The sequence below is a fragment of the Fundulus heteroclitus genome, chromosome 9 (assembly GCF_011125445.2).
Source record: "Fundulus heteroclitus isolate FHET01 chromosome 9, MU-UCD_Fhet_4.1, whole genome shotgun sequence".
Lineage (NCBI taxonomy): Eukaryota > Metazoa > Chordata > Actinopteri > Cyprinodontiformes > Fundulidae > Fundulus > Fundulus heteroclitus.
In genome coordinates this window covers 8155481-8179328 of record NC_046369.1, presented here as the reverse complement: position 1 = coordinate 8179328, position 23848 = coordinate 8155481, and the positions used below count along the sequence as shown (strand labels likewise).

At 40.1% G+C, this 23848-nt stretch overlaps 1 protein-coding gene across 4 annotated transcripts in view; it reads left to right on the top strand.

Annotated features, from left to right (window-relative positions):
• The first annotated feature begins 237 nt into the window (after positions 1–237).
• Positions 238–23848, top strand: part of adamts10 (ADAM metallopeptidase with thrombospondin type 1 motif, 10) — a 73555-nt gene continuing 49944 nt past the window's right edge. For 2 of the 4 annotated variants that reach the window (XM_012881435.3, XM_012881433.3), the window contains exons 1-4: positions 239–423; positions 5727–6123; positions 19202–19341; positions 19434–19643. In XM_012881435.3, the coding sequence (XP_012736889.2) occupies positions 6021–6123; positions 19202–19341; positions 19434–19643 (453 nt within the window). In that variant the 5' untranslated portion in view covers positions 239–423; positions 5727–6020. Of the gene's footprint in view, positions 424–5726; positions 6124–19201; positions 19342–19433; positions 19644–23848 lie in introns of those variants that run through there. The other 2 variants (XM_021308030.2, XM_021308028.2) reach the window with 2 other exon arrangements.

The window sequence follows — 23848 nt, the reverse complement described above, 5'->3', positions numbered from 1 at the left end:
TACGGGCCTGACCCTGCCTGTCCATGGTCATAATGTTATGTCAGTTCATTACCATGCTGCAAACTCAAACTCTAACTCCTGCTCTAAATGTTGTTTAAAATTTTTAACAGATAATCTGCATGTAAGATTTCAGGTTTACACTTTGACGCAGAACTTGGCCTTTTATTCTGAAAGGACTGGTGATTGTTTCCTGTTTCTGCAGTGGGGAAACTTGACAGCACTGTTTTTTTTTTTTCTTTTTTTTTTCTTTTCCAGCTTTCTGGTTCTGCAAAGTTAAAGGAGCTGAGGTTTAGTCTGCCGCCGCCGGCGCCGCCTCCTCTCCGCTCAGCTGCAGGGGACACAGAGGACAGACTCACAGGGGACAGTCCTGCAAAAGGGGACACTTCTGCAAAGGGGACGCTCCTGCAAGGAGACACGGGGGAGGTAAGATCAGTGAGTCCGAATGTGCCTCTCTTCTGTTCTTCTCGTCTTTCATGCTCAGATCAGGGGGGGAACGGCATGATGCTGTTCACTTACCTCTCCTGCCCCTGCAGGAACTGTTCCTGCTGAGGCTTTGCATGTCACATTTCAACATTTTGCATACTCTCTAGTTTCATAAGCTCCAACCAGAGGTGCAAAGCTTTGGACTCCATCCATGTTTCCTTAAGACAGCTCTCTTCTCCTCAGGAGTAAACGTAGGCTGTGATCGCCTCTGTGGCTGATGACAGGGCAGTCGTGTGTGTGTGTGTGTGTGTGTGTGTGTGTGTGTGTGTGTGTGTGTGTGTGAGAGAGAGTTTTGCCGGTCAGTGGATGATGTGGCTGTCAGCTGCCATCAGGTACACAACTAAAGGCTGGCATTGTCTCTTTCACCGGCTGGGGGAGCAACTTGCAGTTTGTGCCCGTTGCAAAGTAAAAGCACCGAATCGAGTTTTAATGGCGCAAAAAATGTAGTCATCACACAAAGTCAACCTTTTACACTGTGCACGGATCATGCATGCTTCTTCCCATGTTCAGGCTTACAGATGTGCAACACTTAGAAGAGTATGCCATGCACCTCTCAGTGCAACTCATCCATTTGGTTCAACAAGTGATACTGAAATCATAGAATAATTAGCCAACATTCACTGCGGTCCAGGAAATTATTCACAGTGTTCATACTGCATAGTGCGATGTTGTGATAGACATACGTTTGCAATATATTCCGCATTCCCTACTTGTCGCTCGACTCCAGGAGCATTTCTCTTGGGATTTGAACCAAGGGACCTTCTTGCTGCAGGGCAACAATGCCAGTCAGCTCATAACAGAAAGACATTAATACTGTTTATTTATTTACTGCCGCTCAGTCTGAGCCTGGTTCTGCTGAGCTTTCGTTCTGTTAAAACATTCCTTCCCACTGTTGCCATATGCTTGCTCAGGATGGTTCACTACTTGGTCCATAATGTGATGCAAGGGGCCTGGCTTCCTTAGATACGCAAACTTTTAATTGCCAGTTGGCATTAAATGATTAACTAAATCTTTACTTTTTCATAGATGGGATTAAATTAAGTCTAAAAGTGACCACGACTGGATCATAAGCCTGCATGTTCTATCAAATCATCATTAAAATCTTAACGTGAACATTAGAGCAATTGGACAAGCAATGCTTGGGTTTAATATTTGGTAAAGTGTAATATTTAAGGCACTGAAGGGTGCATATCAATAAATTTGTGGATTACTGAAGAAAGAAAAAACTTTTACCGACAGCATAATCATTGTTTTTTTTTAATATACATTATTTAAAAGGAGACAATGTGCAGCTCAAACATGAATGTCAACATATTTGATGTGCTGCACCAGATTACAGCATAAACTAATTTGCATCTGCAGTCCCGTATCAATCAAGATCACAATTAGATCTGAAATATTAGGTAGGTTTTATTGGTGACAACTTGTATAATCAATTTTATAGTGAACACCAATAAACTGTTGTCTAACACAAAGAGTTTCCTCTTCTCTTTGTACTCTGTAACAGTCATTTTGTGTAAATTTGCTGCATTTGGACTGCTGCCATAAAGCATTTAAGAGGCAGAGTAAGAAAACCCTCTGTTACAATCTGTGCGCCCTAATCTCTTCACCTCTGGCTCGCCCGCTTTGTGTCGAGTCAGCTCTCTCTCTCTCTCTCTCTCTCGCTCGCTCTCTCTCTCTCGCTAAATATTGTTTCAGACTCGAGAGGCACATTTTCAGCGCGAGGGGAGCACATCCGAGGCTCTCCCGCCTGTTTACGTTCCCACTTTTCATCTGCACTCTGTTTATTTGGGGAAATCTGCGAAGGAATGCCAGGCCTCTTTCTCTTTCTGTCTTTGAGTTTAGTCTGAATCGCAGCCCCGGCCGGTACTTTCTGTCACCTGTTGTGTTTTCATTTGTTCTTTTTCTTTACGCGGAGTCCCCTTGATTCTAGACCCCCATATTTCTAAATGAATGCAGAATCATAACGAGCCATTTGACCCCCCCAACCCCTCCCTCCTCCTATTAGAAACGACTGCCAGTTTAATGAAATAATAAACTGAACCTAAAGCTGATTCATGAGCTACTCCCTGATCAAAGTGGAGGCAGTTTTTTTTGGGGGGGGGGGGGGGGGTGCTGCTCTCGGAGCTTAGCTGTGGGACACTTAGCATCTGTTCGCTCCACACAGACTTTACTTTGAGCCGGTCATATGGCTTTGATTAGTGTACTGGGGTTTCGGATAGCTCCGCTCTCCCTGGCAGCAGTTAAAGACAAGGACATCATAATTAGCTGCAGTATTTGAAGGGGAGAAAAAAAAAAAGCATTAGGTGTGCATCTCTTGAAAAAGCATCGCGCGTTGCTCACCAAGAAAATGATCATCCTGATCTTTTGGCTTCGTCGCACAGGGCTTTTGGCACAGGATTTGATCATTTTTTATTCTAACAACAAGCCTTTTCTTTTCTGTCCTGTGAGCTGCGATAGCGTTGGAGGCTGTGTGGCCCCCGTCTGCAGCCCGGGGCCGCTTTCCCCCTCCTTGGCCACGGCCTGCAGATGTACTGCTCCTTTTTTTTTTTTTTTTTTTTCTCCGCAGCTCATCCAAGCAAAACATGGAGTAGAGAGTCGGCGCTCGCTTGGCCCGCTGACAAACATGCGTTTTTATTTCACCAAGAGTGATACAGCCCAGAGGGAAGGTTTTGCACAACAGACCGCAGGAAGATGTACAACGCCGTCACCTCTGCATGACAGCCCGATCTCAATTAGGTCTGCTTCATAACGGAGTAATGTTTCGCCGGCGAAAATGGTGCAGGGAAGTGCGCGCGGGTGGCTGTTGTGCAGGATATTCGTGAAATCACTTTGAGGGGGCTTTGCTTTAAAAAAAGCTATGGGGGTCACCGCAAAGGGGCTTCCTTTCCTCCCCGCTCCCTTCTGGGTTTAAATAAACAAAAGGAGGGTTAGTGGTAATGAAAAGCATTTGATATCGAGCAGCCGAGTTTAATAACCTCACAATAAATTGTGAACGGGAGGAGAAGTAATGAAAATGGAGGGGAGTTTAGCTCTTTTTGCAGGAAATGACTGAGAAAAAAAAAAGCCAGAGGGAGGGGACGAAAAGAAGGAGCTTTAGTTGTTCTGCGGGACGCTGCAACAGCACAAAGACCCCATTAGTCTGCTTTCTCTGTATCTGCTGCACATTACCTCTGACATAAAGCAGGAGATCCCTTTGTACCAATTCCCCCCCTCGCTCGTGGCTTAAAGTAACAGTTTTATTTTTTCCCTTCCCCTTTTTTTAGGAGGGAACTTGTTCCCTCCGCTATCGTCACCGAAAGGTTTCCCATCTGCCTCTGATTACCTTTGGCTGCAGTTGGTTAGCTGCCAGCCATCCGGGGCCAGTGTGGCGTCTCCCCTCGCTCTTCAATCCCCAGACGGCTCGAAAGGGAGCGGAGAAGGAAGGTGGGCCGGGGCAGGAGTCAACTTGCTGGGCAGTCTTTACGCGAAGTGATAGCACGAGTTTAGCTTCTTGGCTAAAAATAAATAAATAAATAAAAAAAATCGCCCCCGTCAGCTGCAAAAAAAAAAAAAAAAAGAAAAGTCCGAGCAAAGGGCAGTGGTTAAAAAGTAACTCCTGATTCTGGTAAGTAAAAATAAACGTTCAAGTCCAGGGAAATGGTCTGTCTAGCGGAAAGCGAAGTCCCACTATAAATTAATCTTGGATAAGTCCAGCAAAGGGACGATGAAATGAACAGATAAACAAAGCTCAAGATAGCTTTTTAAGGCAAAATTCAAAAATTCAAAAACAGTATGTGTTGCCCTGCGACAGCACTGCAAAAACGGATCTAACAATAAGTAAAATGTTCTTAAAGTTAGTGTATTTGTCCTTGATTTGAACAGGTTAATACGATTTTTTTTGCCAATGGAATGAGTATTTTGACCCCTAAAATAAGATAATTAGACATCCTGCACTTGAAATAAGATGATGGAGATGAGTTGTTCCCATTTTAAGTGCAAAAATCTTATTCCATTGGCAAATCTTCTTATTTACCTACTCAAATCAAGGACAAATACACTAATTTTAAGAACATTTTACTTATATTAAGTTCCGTTTTTGCAGTGAGACTGGCGACCTGTCCAGGGTGTACCCCCGCCTCTCGCCCAGTGAACGCTGGAGATAGACACCAGCAACTCCTGCGACCCCATGAGGGATTAAGCGGGTCAGAAAATGGATGGATGGATGTTTAAAGGATCCAAATTTCTCAGACAGGCTGCTCAGCAGGGGTTGTAAAAGGTCACGGGTCTGTGTGGCGTTTGCATGATCTCCCTCTGCATGTGTCGGTTCTCTCCAGGTACTCTGGCTGGCTTCTGCCGGGGGGACAGGTCATCCAAAACGGAGACTGTCCCCAGAAATCGGACACGTCTGGCCACCCTACCTTAAATTCCCCTCAGGTATGAGTTTGGGTCTGCATGGTTGATGACAGTCGGAGACAGACCTGCCCCGTTCTTATGCTGAATCTTTGAGTCAAATGTGCAGCCAGACCTCAACCACTCTGAAACCTTAACGAAAGCTGCAGTGAAACACATTTTAGCAAACCCCAAGAAACTGAAGCAACGTTGTAAAGAAGAGAGGGAAAAACAGCAATTTGAGAGAGTGATAAATTCACGAAGAAAAGTAAGGACTTCTTTAAGTTATAGTTGTCTTACAAGCCACTCAGTCTTGCATAAAGTTAGATTTTCTCTTAGCACGACTATTGACACGCTCATGGAAACTTGATGTCAGAGTAAAGTTACCACACCACTCGCTGTGGGAGGCGTGAACCATACCATCAGCTTCCGACATGCTGTCTAATTAGGACTTTCGGGCAGGTCGCCAGCAAGTCACTCAGCCGTACAACCGAACATCAGAGGCCCGCCGGCCTGGCGGTGATGGCATCCTGCTGCTTCTCTCAAATTAGCTAATTTTACCCCAGAAGCTCCAACATAATACCCTGTTTATGGATTCAGGGTGCTGCCTTCTTTTGTAACCACTCGTTTCCGGTGCACGTGTCTGGACAGAGCTGCTGAAAAGATAAAGCGTTAAAGCTAAGAATAATGCATACGCACTCGGAAGGCGCGTTGGCTGGATGGGTCAGAGGGATCTCTTACTTTCTCTCTCTCTCTCTCTCTCTGTAGCTGTTAAGTTTCCTCGACTCCCTCCTCTTTGAGTCTAAATTTAACTCACCACTCGCTGCCATTCACTTTACCGGCTTTCCTCTTAAACATTTTCTCTTTCCCAGGGCTACGGAGAGGGCCGATAACCTCCCAGTGCTGCTTGAGCCCCACCGGAGAAGTCCAGTCACGTGTTTTTTCTCCGTCTATGAGGCCTTTCGCCATCGCTCAGTGACAGACAGACGCGCTTGCAGGTGCAGAGACTCTCCCTGACCGAGCATCCTGCAGCCATGGCCCAACAGAGCGCTCAGCTGTCCCACTGCTAGGCGACGGGGCATCCGACAGGGCAGGAGACATGTTGGGACAGAGGCCCGAGGACCACTGCACTGAAGTCTGTTACTATAGCAAATACTGTAGTAACCATGGAAAAGCTATGGAGGACTGCTCTGGTCTGCACTGTCGTCATCGTCCTGGTTGCCACCGAGGTCACAGGAGGTCTCAACGATGAGTTTGCTAAATCACAAGGTAAGCAAAAAAAAATAAAAAAAATAAAAATATTATGTGGGGTTTTTTTTGGGGGGTGAACCGTGGTTTCAGGTTTCAGGTACAAAAACCAGGTCAGCTGTGTTTTGCAGCGAAAGTTTTTGTTCTGTTAAAGCGTGGTGTAGGGCTGGGCGATATGGATTAAAAAATAAATCTCCGATTTTATCATACCAAATTCGATTAATCGATTGCTTCCTCCTTTTTGTTTCATAAAAAGAAATTATTTTAAAACCTTGCTTTTTATGTCAAGCATTTTGTCAGGGAGTTGACCTGAATTCAAAGTGCAACTAAAAACAAGCTGTGAAACATACAAGATGGCAGCCGTGCCATTATAAACAATGAAAATATAACAAAACATTTGCTGCTAGTGGTATTACACATTGAGCTAAGAACAGGCTTCACTGCACTTGTGAACTTCAAACTAAGTAAAAAAAAAAAGTAAATAAGTAAATGAAGTACCTCGTATTATGGTAAAAAAAAGTTTCTACTTAACAATATTTTGACAATGCATTTGCCTAAACATATATTCAGCATCACATGCTGTTCTCTTCATGGAAACCCAATGAGTGTATTGGCAAAATAAAATCCAGATTTTCCAAAAATGAAATCTTAAAGAATTGTAAATTTGAATTAATCGATTAAATCGATTTATCGCCCAGCCCTAGCGTAGTGCACATCTGAAACCAGTATGAAACCAAACTCTGCCAGATTATTCAATTCCCTTTGTGTTGGGAGCAGTCAGGCCTCTATTTCACGGCTTCAGCTCGTTGAGAAAGCTGCTGCTCGTCTTCTAACCTGTTCTGTCATCTCTCCACCGGCTTCCTGAGTGCAGATTGTTTATTTTAAAATACTTCTCATGGCTTCTAAATGTGTTAATGGTCTAGCTCCTCCGTGCCTCTCTGGCTTCAGCCTCATGATTCACCAAGGTCCCTTATATCAGCTGTTGGTCGCACCACAAACTAGCCTGGAGCTCAGAGGAGGTCAACCTTTTTAGTCGTGGCTCCAAAGGTATGGAACAAGTCACCATGAAATATTAAACAGGCCTCTTTTAAATCTTCTAACACTGTGTCTCAATTCGCAGGCTGCGTCCTTCGAAGGACGCATTTTAAGGCCAGTGACGTCACAACGATGCGCGGAGGCTGTCCCATTTGGCAAAAATTCTGAGGATGCTTAAAATGCAGCCTTCGAATGCGTCCTCCTTTTCCCCAAATTCTGAGGATGCACCGCTACCATCCTTAGTGGCCTCGCCTGCCATAAGATTTCCTGAGGTGCTTTGTGCACTTTTTTAGTGATAGTGAAAGTAGTGATTTAAATCAATTATTTACAGGGTTTGTACACATTTAACTAATTAATTCAAATTACTAAAGTTACAAACATAAGCTTATATCAAGTCTTACAAATAAGTATAAAATTTTATATTTAAACATATTCGTCAATCTGCTGACAAGCGTTTGTTTAATAACTGGTATATTATGATCATTAGCAGGTCCCTGGGTGAAAATAATAGCAGGTAAATGTTACCTCTCCACTGCGCTCTCCCAGCCTGAGAAAATTTGTCGCCGGTTTTGCCGCCGCAGAAGCCGTCTAAACCGACTCTCCTCCTCCAATAACAAGCAAATAAAAAAAAAAAAAAAAAAAAAAATTACATATCCATTTTTATTGCGTCTTGCACTGTTTTTCCCGGGCTTGACGTCGTGTCGCAACCAGGAAGTGCTCCAAAGGCTAGACTGTCCCATTTACCAACGGTTGAGGATCCTCCGATGGCTGGGTCCTCCTAAGGCTGCGTAGGCTGGGTCCTTCGAAGGACGCAGCCTGCGAATTGAGACACAGCTTAAGTGTCTCTCAAGGCGACACTGAGTTTCAGAGACTTTTGATGCACTGACCGTTAGTTTGTTGTTGTCAAGTCAAGTTTATTTGTGTAACACATTTCAGCAGCAAGGCGGTTCAAAGTGCTTTACAACATGAAAACATGATAAACACATTGAAACGGTCACTGGTTGTGAGACCAGTAGCAAAGATAAAATTGTATCGTGTGAAAACATCAATGCACATCAACTATGTTGGTCAATGTTCCTGTTAACATGGGCCAAAATCAGCTCCAAACAGGTGGGTTTTCAGTTTTGATTTAAAGGAACTCAGTGTTTCGGCTGATTTACAGTTTTCTGGAGGTTTGTTCCAGATAAGTGGAGCATAGGAACTAAATGCTGCTTCTCTGTTCTGGTTCTGGTTCTGGGTATGCAGAGTAGACCAGAACCAGGAGATCTGAGTGGTCTGGAGGGTTGATACAGCAACAACAGTGATTTATAAACTAACAGAAGTGTTTTAAAGTCTAATTCTCTGAGCTACAGGAAGCCAGTGTAAGGACTTTAGAACCAGGCTGATGTTCTCTATCTTCCTGGTTTTAGTTAGAACGTGAGCAGCAGTGTTCTGGATCAGCTGCAGCTGTCTGATAGATTTCTTTGGGCAGACCTGTGAAGACACTGTTGCAGTAATCATTGCGACTAAAGATAAAAGCATGGATGAGTTTCTCTAGATCTCATTGGAACACCAGTCCTTTTAATCCTGGAAATGTTCTTCAGGTGATAGAAGGCTGACTTTGTGACTGTCTTTATGTGTCCTTTAAGGTTCAGGTCTGAGTTCATCACTACAGCCAGAGTTCAGGCCTGATCACTAGCTTGTAGATGTAATAGCTGAAGCTGCGTGCTGAATCTAGTCCGTTCTTCTTCTTTACGTCCAAAGATAATAACTAATCTTGTTTCTCGTCATATCCTCAGCTAGTGGGATCATAGAGATATTGAATAGAAGGGGTCCCAGGATTGAACCTTGGGGTACTCCACATGTGACGTTTTGTTGTTATTTCAGTTTTTATTTTACTTAAAATACTTACAGTATATTTTATTCTGCTTTTATTGTTTTTTTTCTTCTATTTTATTATTATCATTATGATTATTACTGGTGTCTTGGTTAATCTGTTTTAGTACTGTACAGCAGTTTGGCTAAAGTAATAGTTTTCTATGTGCTTTACAAATAAAATGGATTTGCTGTAGAGTTCACTAACTTTGAACATTTCTTAACATTTTGTCACATTACAGCCACAAACTTTAATACTTTATTGGGATCTTATGGGATAGACCAGCAGAAAGTATCCCATTGTTATGAATAATAATGAAAGAATATTTGGCTTTAATTTTAAAAACAAAAATAAAACTGCATGCATTTGTATACATCTGTGAAAGCTACGTTTGTTAGATATTATTAGTGAACAAACAGCATCATTGAGACCAAGAAACAGAGCAGAAAGAGAAACTTCTGGAGACTTTTAAAAAAGGGTTATGTTCTAAAACTGGATCCCAGGTTTGAAAATCTCACAGAACTGTTCAATGTATGATGATCTGAACATATAAGTAAGATTATGGCACCTACTAGTATATAGCGATCCATCTAAAGTGACCAGCTCGGAATGGAGAACATTATTCACAGAATTAGACAACAGGCTGAGAGGAGCTGCAGAGTCGCCCACAAACTATGTAGGGGGTGGAAGAAAACTACTGCTGAGCATTACCCTCAACACAGCATTCCCACAGTGAAACATGGTAATGGCAGCATCGTGCTGTAGGGATGCTTTCCTTTGGCAGAACAGGGAAGCTGGTTACAGTTGATGGGGAAAATGGATGAAGCTGAATACAGGAAATCCTGATAGCAGCTGCAAAAGTCTTCAGATATCCATGGAGTTTCACCTTCCAGCAGAACAGCACTTCACCTTCAGTCAGAGCTGCAATGTGTTAGAATGGCCTAGTCAAAGCCCAGACCTAGATCCTCATGGGAAAATGGACATTAACAGATAATCTCCATTCAGTCTGACTGAGCTGTTTTGCAAAGAAAATGGTAACAATTTTACTCTCCAGATGTGCTAAGCTGGTGAATGGGGTTTGAATGAAAATGCATGTTGTTCCTATGTTGGTCTACAACATAAAATACATTTCATTTTTTGGCTGGAGTGTGATAAAATAGGGATTTGAATACTTTTTCAAAGTACAGAAATACATCATCTTACATAAGGTAATAGGCTGTAAAGGTAAGGACTAAAACATTGTTTTACACATGACACAAATTCTCCTTGCAGTGGAAAACATAAAAACTATTTTTAATCTAAAAGAAGCCGTATTTGTAAATTTACACTTTGTAGCAAATCCCCCCAATGCACCCAGTATAACAAGGACAGGCTGATTCAGCTCATATAGAGGACAAAAGAAATTAGCTCTTGTAAAATAAAACAAAAATACACAAAGTTCTGTCATATCATAAAAATCATAGAAAAATGTCAAACTAATTGAATGGCTACAAAAAAATGGGTATATGGGTTTTTGCTGCAATCCCTCATACCTTTTTAGGAAAGTGTTTTCCCTAAAAGTCTATTTAAAAGGTTTTGCATATGAATGGAGAAATATTTAGACAGAAGGTCATGATAAATTTGACCTTTTTTAGTATTTTATATGACAGACAACTACAGTATTGAATGACTGTAAAGGCTTAAGTGTGTACTAGATAATAAAACTGTTATTTATTTTTACCCCGCTCTGTTTATACTCCACGGTCACCGTGATTCTGGGGTTTGGGTCACAGATAAAGTTGGTTTATACTAGAAGACATAAATCTGTGCATGAGAACGGCTGATTACTTGAAATAAGACCCCATCTTCTAAAAAAGTTGGATTTTAAGTTGTGTCTTCAAATATTGTAAAATAATGAATAAATATTTGTTTTGTACTTCATCCATGTCTTTTTAATCACCTATATCCATTATATTTTATCATGCCGTTAAACCGTGAGATTTTATTTGAAAATGTGTATAAATAACTAAGAGCCCAGACTGTCTGCTGCGTCATTTAAGGAATTAAAAAAAAATTCAAGCTATGATTTAAAGGAAAGTAATAAAAAAAAAAATCTGTTGCAAACAATCAACATAGGAAAAGATTGTAAATCTGACTGAAGGTTGAGCTATTTGAATTTAAAACTCTACCTTCCATAAGTCTTGTTGCCTTTTGTTTACATACTTATTTCCTTACTTACTTTCTGTGACTGAAGTTCAAAGACACAAACGCCTTTAAAGACATAAACTCCCCCAGTATCCATGTGTCATCACGCGGGACAACACAGTCTCTGTGCATTTCCTAGATATGTCCTTTGTCCTCTGAAAGGCATCTGGCTCTAATGGCCTATAATGCTTCTTTCTTTAAAGAGACCTCCCCTCAGACTCTTATGTGGGTTTTTAACCTCCATGTTGCCCTCAGAATGGCCCAATATATCAGTTTTTGAAGCGGATTTGTTAGACCTTTTGTAAACGGAGTTTCCAGCAGACATAAATCCACATATTGAGATATGAAACTATGTCGTTGCTTTAGGCTTTTTAGGTCAATGTTTGCATGTTCTTGGATTCAACTTTCTTTGGCTTCAGTTATATAGAAAAACTAACTGCTAGCCCATAGGTTTCTGCAATAGAAACCAACCAGGGGGGATTATTATGGAGTGTGAACTGGAGAGAGACACAACCCTATATGAAAATTAGCATACTGGCCTGTTTGCTTTCATAAAGAACTCACCTAATTTTTGGAAATCTATCTTTACATTTTTGTGCATGTCTGTGTGTCCTGTCCTGATGTGTTCAGCCTGTTGCATTGACTTTAAAAAAGCCACCGGGGGGTGAAATACACCCCTTTGACAGCTGACCATTTAAAGTAATCTTCCTATTCCACTCATAAGCTGTTAGAAAATGTGGTCAAATGACTCACAGGTTACTATGAGTTAAGTTGTTTTGATCAAAGATTATATTTCATGGGAATTAATTTAACCAAACGAGGATCATAACAAAATTAAAGAACAGATTGTAATGTGTGTGTATATATATATATATATATATATATATATATATATATATATATGTGTGTGTGTGTGTATATATATATATATGTATATATATACATATATATGTATATGTATATGTATATATGTATATATGTGTATATATATGTATATGTATATATATGTATATGTATATATATATGTATCTGTCTATGTATCTACTGTCTATCTGTGTCTATCTCTGTATCTCTCTCTCTCTCTCTTCTCTATCTCTCTCTGTCTATCTCTCTCTCTCTCTCTCTATATAAATATAGTATATATTATAATATATATATATGTGGTATATATATATATTATATATATATATATGTATATTATATATATATATATATTATATATTATATATATATATATTATATATATATATTATGTATGTATTATGTATGTGTAAACATTTTTTATTTATTTTTAAAAAAAAAATTATTTGGTTTTCTGGTATATTTTCTATATGATTTAATATAGTGGGGCGGCCTTGTCCATGACTTCTCAGTCTGCTGGTCCAAAGTGGTCTGCTATCAGATTCTTAAACACGGAGGGAGACTGTTTTAACCTGGTAGTTACAGGTATAGCGCCCCCTGGTGGCTAAAAGTTACACAGTGCTGCTTTAACTTAAATGAAAAATAAATTGGCAAAGAGGCAAATTGACCCAGAGCTACTATAGCCTCTTCAAGCTACTGAATAGATAGGCCAACACAGTTATAAGGAGATCAAGATGGTGCCTTGGGCCAGGAGGATGGCAACAACCATAACAGTAATGACAAATAACTGTTACAAATAATTTACAAAAAACATTTTTTTAAACAACATTCCTAAAAAGCAAACTACGTTCTAGTTAAAGCTGAGAATTACTGCTCATAACCATCATGCCAACACAAACGAACACCCAAACTTTCAACCCGAATGTGATATTTTAGCATCCAACAAAATTAAGTTAATTACGGTCTCCATTTCTCTTGGAAGGCAGTCTGCTGCATCTTTTTTGGAGGGATTTAATCTAAGTCAGCCGCGAGAGCCTTAACAGAGCTATGCACAGATGTTGGAAGATAACGGCTGGCATGGATCGCCATTCCAGTTCATTTCAAGCCTTGAGCCAAGGGCTGCATTTCAGTTCCTCCACACTAAATTCAGAAAACAATTATGTTTGAGCTTGTCTAAAAAATATAATACATTCTTTATCATTCATTTTAGTATCATAGTAGGTAGGTCAACAAACATCCAGCATGATTTTACTTGAAAGCAGACTTGGGCACTCACGTTGGATAAACCTGGCTAAATACAGCAAGAGTTTTCAAAGAACTAAAAAGATTTTTCAGACCAAGGCTCCTGCAGTGCAGCTAAACAAATTTGTTCTGTGCCATAAAAGCTGCATGTTCCTCCAAAACAAAATAGCTTATTTTTACTACATCTACTATAGGAAATTTGCTCAGTATTTAAAGCAGTCCTGTGTCAGTTCTGACCCTAGCATTAGCTTAATTTGAGATATGTTAAATGAGTTTTAACCTAGAATGGGTCATGTGACCTAGAGCATGTGACCCCCCTTCTAGCTTATGGTAGTCTGAGCTCAGACTGAGCGAAGGTAACAGTTAAAGTCAGAAGTTTACCTCTGCTCATAACTGGCAGGTTGTTATACTGATATGGGCTTTAATTTATGCATTTCAACAGTATCCCCTACAGCACACAAGGTCAGTCACTTTTAAAAAACAAAAACAGGATGCCATCAAGCATTTATGATAAATGACTAACCTGGCCAGCCTGATTGATAATGTGTAGCACTACGTTTTGCACATTATCAATCTGGGTCTGCCCCCAATGAATCCGTTTGGGGAAAGGAGGGACATTCAGCAGAACTCTCCAAGCTGACTGGGTGAAGCGACACCTAGTGCCCGCCTACCAAAGGTTGGTTTTAGCCAATCACAGTCTCAAATGAAAAAGTAAGCAGCAGGCGTTATGAGAAACCACAAGAAGGTAAGCTAGTCAAGGCACTTCTTTGAAATTGTGGATTCTGACAAATCAGATGTGATAGCAGCAGCTACGCGTGCGTCCTTCTGTGCTGCCATGTTCGTGTTGGTTGGGCTGTGGGCTCTGCACTTCTTGCGTTCGTCGCACTGGTATGTCCCGCCTTAAACCACAATACTGCAACATGATTGGCCCGAACCGTTTTTGGTTCGGACGCAAACGGTTGAAGCTGACGCGGCACAAGATGTGTGTTTTTGAACGCACAAATACCGTGAGTATCCATGGCTCGTCTTTCCAAAAATTGTTTAAGTACTTCATATTCGAGTATGAAGTGGATTTAATACCAAACTTTGACTAGGCCACTCCAAAACTACCTGTTTTTGAGCCATCCACAGTTGGATTTGCCAGTGTGCTTGGAATTATCCCGCTCAGGTGACGGACCTTCAGGATTTTGTGGTAGAGAGCAGAATTCATGGTTCCCTCAATTAGAGAAATGCATCCAGGACGTGGATCAGCAAAGCAACCCTAGGCCATCAAACTACCACCACCATGCTTGGTGGTATGATGTCCATTTTTTCATGAGCTGTGTTTGTCTACAACAGCTGTAAGGGGAAGCACGTCTTTTTTTCCACAGAATAGTTCCCCTTTCAGGTTTATTAAGATGCTTTTGGGATTCTTTTAGCTCAGGATTAGTTTTTACCTTGGAAATGTCCCATGGATGCTAGTTTTGCCCAGTCTCTTTCTTGTAGTTGAATCATGACCGCAGATCTTAACCAAGACAAGAGAGGCCTGCCGTGCTTTAAGTGTCATTCTTTGTCGTTCTTTTATGACCTTCTGGATGAATCACTATTGCTCTCTTGGAGTAATTTTGGTAGGCACTCCTGGAAAGGCTCGCTGCTGTTCCATGTTTTTTCTACATTTCGGAATAACAGCTCTCACTGTGGTTCACTGTTGGAGTCCCAGAGTCTTAAAAAGGGCTTTGTAACCCTCAACTGTGGGTTTTTGAGTTGGCACCAAACATCATAACCAGTTTCCTTTCATCGGAGGGGGACAGTTTGGATCAGATGGTAGAAACTTGGACACAAGTAAGAGTTACAGCAGAACAGTGATTTCTAAGTTCATGGAGTGGTAAAAACAGATTAAAGCTGGCTCCAAACTCACCACAAAGAAAGATTTGTGAGCTACCTTTAAAATTTAAATATTTGTCAGGAACCATTTTAAATCTTTTCAACCCTTTCTGATAAGGAAACTGGTCAAACATCCCGCAGAATGTTTCCAGAAGCGTGTTGCTGGCTAGTGTGTCATTTCTCAGCAATTTGACATCCATCTAAATATCCCTGTGGTATATGTATATGTATACTTTTGACTGCGTAAGACCATATGCAAGTCATTTCGGTTATATTTAGTTTCATTAATTGAAGTGATTTTATGTTTTGTCATTCCAACCCAAAAATTAGAGTTCAAATGCATAATTAAAGACACTAAATGAGAACTACATTTGTAAATGTTGCTTTGGAAATACAATAAACTTGGTATGTATCCAGTTTTTAGAGTCTATAGGTGATAAAGAAATAAAGTAATAGTCTTCCTGACAGGGATTTCTTATATTGAACAACAAAAACATCTTCTTCCATACACAGGTGAGCAGTACAGCCCCTCATCCAGCCATCATGGCTGGTCCTCAAAGATAATATGGAATAATGATATTATTCCTCGTCTTGTAAAGAAATGCTGCAAACGAGAGCGAGCAGCAGTGTTCGGACTGAGAGCCCAAGGATGACTGTGTGGCATGGAGGGAGGTGCTCTTTTCCATTCAGATTACTTCCTTCCACTATTTTCATTTAGCGATAACAGATCCCGGGGCGTATTTCACCAGCACAGAAACTCCTGTATGGTTTTGGGTGTTTTCTCCTGTTAAAATTAGCAGCCGCGATTTCCACTGCTTCTTGTTTTTCCATTTACGCCTTATTTCAGTTTCTTAGTTGATTTAGGTTTTCTTGCTTTTTTTATGGGTTTTCTCTGGGACATCTGGGCATTTCTACTGTGTTTGCTTAACCAGTAACTGGTAACTGGCCCAGTTTACCCACTGGACCTTCAATTACATGCCCAGGAACATTTTAGACATAAATACATGATTACCTTTCATTAAAAGTCACCAAACCGGACTTGCTCACTGGAAAAATTGATCTAAAAATGAGTAAAATGTTCTTAAAGTTAGTTTATTTGTCCTTGCTTTGAGCGGGTGAATAAGATTATTTGCCAATGGAATTAGTATTTTGACCCCTAAAATAAGATAATTAGACATCCTGCACTTGAAATAAGATGGAGATGAATTGTTTCTATTTTAAGTGCAAAAATCTTATTCCATTGGCAAATCATCTTATTTACCTGCTCAAATCAAGGACAAATACACTAATTTTAAGAGCATTTTACTTATTTTAAGTTCTGTTTTTGCAGTGCTCCAGCTATGACCGACAAAGTCCAGAGACATCCAAGCTTATCCAAATGCTATCAGATGCTTTTTTTCTTCTGAAAACGAAAGGTTTGCTTCTAGGTGATGTGATTTATTTACACCAGAGATGATCTTGCATAGTTTTTGCACCCATCCTGTAAATGTCTCCAGTAAAGACCGTTGTGATCTTGTAATGTTTCAACGTGTCAAGTCATTAAAGCGACATACAGTAGGTGTTGGTGGTCTGGACAGACTGTGTGGGAGCCAGAGGAAGTTGTTGGGTATCCTGTGGAGAAAGCAGTGATGTTTAATCCAGACAGTTGACTAATTTTGTGTTGGTGGTCTTCATTATTCTGTGTGAGGTCTCAGTCATTCGCATGGCTTTTATCTATTACAATAAAACAGTGGCTGTTATTTTCTCTGCTGGAGCTCTTCCTGTGCTTCAGACATTAATGCTGAACCACCTGAGTGCTTAGCTGCTGTGGTTTGTGACGGCATGTCCTGTAATCCTAATGTAAAGCGCCGTAAGACTTTTATTCTTAAAGGTGGACTGACTTACTTTTCCTAACCTTACATTTTTCAACTCACTTGTATTTACATTCTTACCTAATTTTTTTGCTTTCTTGCTTAGTTTTGCTTAATTTTTAATGTACAGTTACCTCACTTTTACATTTATTTATTTTGTTATCTAGTTACTTTTAGTTACTCTCTTATTTATCTCTTTATTATATACCCAATTTCTCCCTTTTACATTTACTGTTCTCGCTCACTTTACTTATGTGTAGTTACTTTTGCTTTCTTATTGTTACTTACTTTCTGATCTAAACTACTTTCATTTTCTCTATTATCATTCTCTTTACTTTTTCTTTTTTTTACTTTGACTTTCTCATTTACTTTGGCTTACTTTGCAACTTACTTTTGCTTTCTTAAATACGTTTTATTTAATTTTACTTTCTATTACTGTTCCTTCTTTACTTTTGCTTTCTTACTTTGTTAAACTTTCTCTTTAACTTTTGATTCCTTATTGACTTACCAATATACATACTTGTAATTTCTGACATGTTTAATTAAATAGTAGTTTACTTTTGTCAAGACAAATGTTTGGTATCAACAGGGAACTATTTTTAATCTAAGATAATTTGCAATATCTGAAGTAAACAAGATTTGAAAATGAACCAAACCAGTGTAAAAACCATAACTCAAATTATAACTCCACAATACAAACCAGGGCACTATATCATTAAATTGACTAAAGCATTGTTCAAATAATTAGTGACAGTAGAGCTGCACCTCTTTTAGAGACTTTTTTTTTAGTTTTAGTTTGAAATAAATGGTGGAATCCAGCTTTTACTGTAGCGATAAGAAGATCCCTCGTATAGAGATTACCTTTTGTGCTTCCAAAGTTTTACATAAAGCCACCATACTTCTGACTGGATGCTCCATGAATTACTGACCCAGTGGTTCTAAGAGGAAGCAAGCGTCACTGAGCATCTAATAAGCCTTTAAGCTTTGCAAAGCTTATGTATATATATATATATATATATATATATATATATATATATATATATATATATATATATATATATATATATAAATAACCCTATGTATGTATGTGTGCTACCCTTGAAAACTAAACTAATTATTTGTTTATGTTGTACACATCATTTATTTTGGGTATAATGTGTATATTTCAGTGCTTCTACATCAACCTGTCACGGGGCTGAAGATGAAAATTAGCCTGAATGGCTAAATCTGGCATATTTACATGTTGAACCTTGTTGTGAGCATCTCAATGAATATGCATTGTCCCATTTAAAATAAATAAACTCCAAACTCCAAAGGCTACATTAGAAAACATCACCACGAGCTTCGTACATACCTAAATAACAACAAAAAAGAAGATAATAAATCACAGAAGCACCCAGGAGACCCATGGTGACTTTAGAGGAGCTGCAGACATCCACCGCTCAGGTGGGAGAATATGTAGAAAAGCCAGCTGTTGGTTGTTCATGCTGCACATCTGGCCTATGTAGAAAACACAGTAAGCACATCACCCTGAAGACATTATCCTCACAGCGAAACAGCATGACGCTGGGATACGTTTCCTCAGAGGGGACAGGGAAGAAGGTCAATGTTGATGGGAAGGTGGATTACGTTAAATAGAAGGAAACGCTAAAGAGAAAACGTCTTAGAGGCTGCATGTTTGTGTGTTGGGATGTTTCAGTCAAAGCCCGTGCTTAAAATGTAACTCAAAGTCCGTGGCAGGACTCGCGCTCTACCCCACCTGCCTGAGCTCATGCAGTTTTATACGGATGTGGGGGGGGGGGAATGAGTCTCTAGAGATGAAAGCTGGTAATGTGATGTTTGTGTGGGTTGGGAAGGGCAGACCGACTGGTGAACAGAGTTCTTTAATAACAAACAAAGGAGAACTTACGAGGGGAACAGCTCTCTGTGTGTTGTTTGGAGCTACAGTTAAATCTCCAACAGGACCCAGACAGACAGGAAGTATACAATTTCAAGGTAGCCATGGCAACCCCTGTTTGGCCTCATGAAAGGGAACGTGGTTGTAGTAAGTTAGGCGATTTCAGTACAGGACCAAAACGTCTGTTTCTTTCCGCCAGCAGAAATACTGAAGCGTCCGTTAACTTCAATAAGGGACGATCGCTGAGTTTTTGCTGTAGTTGGTTTCACTTTGATCACAGTCTCTATGCCTCCTTTATTTCTCCGTCCACAGCTGCTTTCCTGTCCAGCCTGGGCCAGTATGAGATCGCCATCCCTGTACGTGTAGGACCAAATGGCGAGATGCTGGACACAGAAAGGACAAAATACCACCAAAGAAGACGACGAAGCACTGAAGACAGGCTGCCTGACTCTGTATTATGACAGACTCTTCATTGAATCATTTCTAATGTGTTTCAGACTGATCCAGGCTATTCATATCTCTCTCCTCTTCCCTCGTCGCTCAGCTCTTCTACCAGCTGTCCACGTCACAGAACAACTTCCTGCTGAATCTGACGCTGCAGGGAGGCCTGTTGTCTCGCCAGTTCAGGGTGGAGTACTGGAAGAGGGGCCAATTAGCCTGGAGTCACCCTTACTCTCCCCATTGTCACTACACGGGTCACCTCCAGGACCAGCCCCACTCCAGCAAAGTGGCCCTGAGCAACTGTAACGGCCTGGTAAGATTAACGTCCCGCTGTTGCAGCTACAACAGAGCTGACACAGCAAGCAGTGGATCAGAACCTCTTGATTCCTGCTTCAAAACATGACATTTGAACAGACCTCAATTCTTTTCCAAGCTTTAATCTCAAACCTCTCTGCTGTGGTGACTTGGTTCGGTTCTGGTAAATCTTAAAGAAGGTAATTCCCTAATCTCTGGGTTTTACTCACTGAGATTAGTGACATACAGAAGAGTGGCCAAATATAGAGCAGGAGACGCTACCTGCTATTTCAAATTTACAAGTTGGCATTTAGTAAAATTTTGGAGGCACATCCAGATTTATTTCCTGTTTAATTTGTTATATTTAATTAATTTTTTTTTAGTATTAAATATACATTCTTTCATTAGTACAGAAAAAAATCAATTCTCTTTCCTTCTCACAACATTTCAAAATTTGTACATGTCTTTATTTTTCCCATTTAGCCTTAACATACATGCTAACGTGTGCAACAGTTGGAGGCTGAAGCAATTTTGTTTGTATTACTTACATATTTCCAGCTTGGGCCAGGTCTTACCCACAGGCAAAAAATTAAATGACATTTAAATTGCTATTAATTTTGTTGATTGCAGTGATTGTCAACCGGTAACAATTACCTGCATTACGCTATGCTTAATTAGCTCATATAACTAAAACCTTTCTGCGTCTTTGTAAGGTTTGAGGGGGAGATTGCAACCTTTTGTCCTCAGAATGGCCAGGGTGCCAAAACTGTATACCAAAAAACAAAAATCACACAGTTTCCAAAGTGTGCAGAGCTCAGATAAAAAACAAACAAAAAAACAATAACATTTCTTACTCCTTTGAGAGCAGAACGGTAAGGACTCTTCTTCGTCACCCAGCAGAGAGAGACAGTTTCAGACCACCCAGTTACCACTGCTAGTCAAAAGGTGACACCTTCTAAATGCACATAAGTTAAAAATCTAAAAAAATATACAAGCTTCATTTGCATATTTACATTTAACTTAAACAGCTTATGTTCAAAACCAATAAATAAGCTAAACTGAAGCACAATCCCAAATCCTCACCCTTTCCTCCAGTGATGTGTTTTTTCCATCCATCCTTGTCAGCATTGCTCATGGTTGTGCTTCCATGGCAATAATCAGGTCATCTCAGAGAGAAAGAAACATCTTTAAATTAGATTAATGAACTGATCAACCAGGTTTAAATCGATCCTCAAGTAGATCAGCACAAAGGAAATGACAATTCATTTTTTGCAGAGAAAGTAAAGGACGCTGCGTCCTTTTTACCTGTCACCAATAGGCGGTCACACATTCCTTCGATATACTCTCGTCTCGTATACCCAAACAGTGCCGTTAGGGACCCTGTTTCGTCTTCCAAATATGGTACCGACTTCCTGTTTCAGTGGGCGTGACTCACATGGCCTTTTATTTAAGAAAAGTTTGTTTTTAAATTCCTTATCTGCTTTCAAAAACAATGAAAAGTGAATGCTGTGATGTACTCAAGATCTTTAAGGCTTTTCAGGCTCTAAAATTGGTTATTTGTCTTTAGCGTTATGCTTCCCTATATTTCCACGTTGTCCTGTAATTTATTCACAGACATTCCTTAGGTTTTTGATTATTTTATGCATCAAAATGTCCCACAATTTTAAAAAAAAATTTTATTTATTATTTTGAAAGTATTACTTGGAAATCTTGTCCTAATCTTTACCCCTTAAAACAGGGGTGTCAAACTCATTTCTATATGGGGCCACTTTGGTGTCATGAAGTCATTAAAGGGCCGGTTGCACCTGTATAGACGATACTTTTCATTCATAATTTCATTCCAGTTCACATTGAAGTATAAAAAATGAATAGTAACATAAAAGTAGCAACCTTAGGCCCAGTATATACAGTTTATCTGCAAAAAAAGTTGATATTGGGGTGAATTACACTTACAAGAGGCACAGTTTTAGCCACTTTATACACTTTAAAAGGATATATGCCTCTACTTTATGACATGATATGCCTTTTTTTTTGGCTCTTGAGGGCCGGATAATTTACCTTGACGGGCCGAATTTGGCCTGCGGGCCTTGAGTTTGACACCTGTGGCTTAAAGGGATATTCTGTGAATAACACTTTTGCACCAAATCAAAGGTAAAATCACTGTAGACATCATATATTTTTAGTAACGTATCGCAGACTTTAAAGACAAAAAAAATTGAAAACGAAGATCAACAAAATGGGAAAAAAAACTTGAACTAAACCTAAAGGTAATTGCATTAGTTTTTTTAGCTGCTCTTGCGACTTTTTTCAGATTCAGCGATGCTTTGGTTTCGTTCCCCACAAAGCATCATGTTTTCGCAGGCATCTTAGAAAACACTAGATGTTGTTTATACTTATTTTGTGCTTACTGTATCAGAGCACATGTTCCCTTTTTATTCAGAGTTTTCTCATGAGGTAATCTCTTCAAACCACAACAGAGGACCGCCATCTGTTTGATGATGCGTCCAAGTTTGTGTTCATCCGACCTCTTTGACCAGTGACTGTGAATCGTGATGCGTCGTTTTGTCGGCTGAACGCACTCTGCTGTACCCATGGCACGGCGCGTCCGCGTATCCTCTCACTACAAACAGCAGGACCCACAATAGCGCTTCAGACGTGCTCAGAAAGCGTTAAAAAGCCTCACACGTAATTAGTTTTGGTCGGACCAGCATGAGGGCATTCACCAGTGAGCACGCTGTGTGTCCGAGGGAGCGTCACTAACCTCATTATGGGATTTGGAAGTGCTTTGAACGTCGCCGCGGCGAGTCGATGGGGAGACACTCGCTCTGAGCGGGGCCGACACATCTGAGCAGAATCAAAGGAAGTGTTAGTGTATCGCTCTCTGTCTCACTCACTCATTTTTCTCGCTCTCATTCACCCTTTCATGCTCTCTTGTGTGTTCCTGATCCTCTGCTCAAACAATTCCAGAGCTCCCCCCCCTGTGAGGGGATGGCGACAGTATCTATAGAGCAACAGGACGTCATGCATCTGTCTGTTAACATCTTTTGAAATCTGGATACAGATATACACTGCAAAAACGGATCTAAAAATAAGTAAAATGTTCTTAAAATTGGTGTTTCTGCCCTAGATTTGAGCAGGTAAATAAGATTATCTGCCAATGGAATGAGTATTTTGACCCCTAAAATAAGATAAATAGATATCCTGCACTTATAATAAGATGATGAAGACGAATTGTTCTGATTTTAAGTGCAAAAATCTTATTCTATTGGCAGATCATCTTATTTACCTGCTCAAATCAAGGAAAAATAGATTCATTTTAAGGACATTTTACTTATTTTTAGTTTGTTTTTGCAGTGTATAAAGTGTCATTACCTTCACAAAATGGCCCCTTATAGACCATATTTACAAAATAGTGCTATGAAAAAATAGTTATCCCCTCACAGATATCCTGTTTTTCAATCTTTGTCATCATTATATGTTTCTGATCATCAAACACGTTTTAACAACAGATAAATATAACTAAAAAAAAATCTGTTTTAAATGATGACTTAATTTACAGAGTATCCAAAAAAACCTGACCATATGTGAAAACATAATTGGCCCTTCGGTAAATTAACTGGGATTAACCACGTTTCTTAAAAGGCTGTCGCTGTGTGGCAGAGACCCATGTTTAGAGGCCTCATGCCTAGATTCCCGGGTTTGAGTCCCGGCCTGTGGAGCTTTGCCGCATATCTCACCCCTCTCTCTCAGCCCCATTTCCTGTCAGCATACTGTCAAATAAAGGCATCTAGTCCTAAAAAAAAAAAAAAAAAAAACACTAACAGAACCAGTCGGACGGCATGAAGTAGGCTTCAGGATGTCAAAGAGAACAAAATCACGTATATCTGTCGGTCTGGAAAGGGGGTGCAAAGCCATTTCTAAGGCTACATCCACACGGAGCCGAATAAAAATATTTTTAACGATCTGAACCATTTAAGTGTGCCAAAAAAGTCACATAAAACACACAGATGAAATCCCTGAAGAAACCATTCATCACAGCACAGGATAACCTGTTAGTTTTGGATACAGGTGGACACAGCTGCTCACACATGGCAGTGAACTGCGACCGGAATAATCAGATCACCGTTTAGATGCAATTAAACTTCTAGTCTCATCATTCAAAGGGCTGTCCACAAAACCACCAGCAGTCCCACTGATGTTTCTTTAACACCATGAATGCCGTCT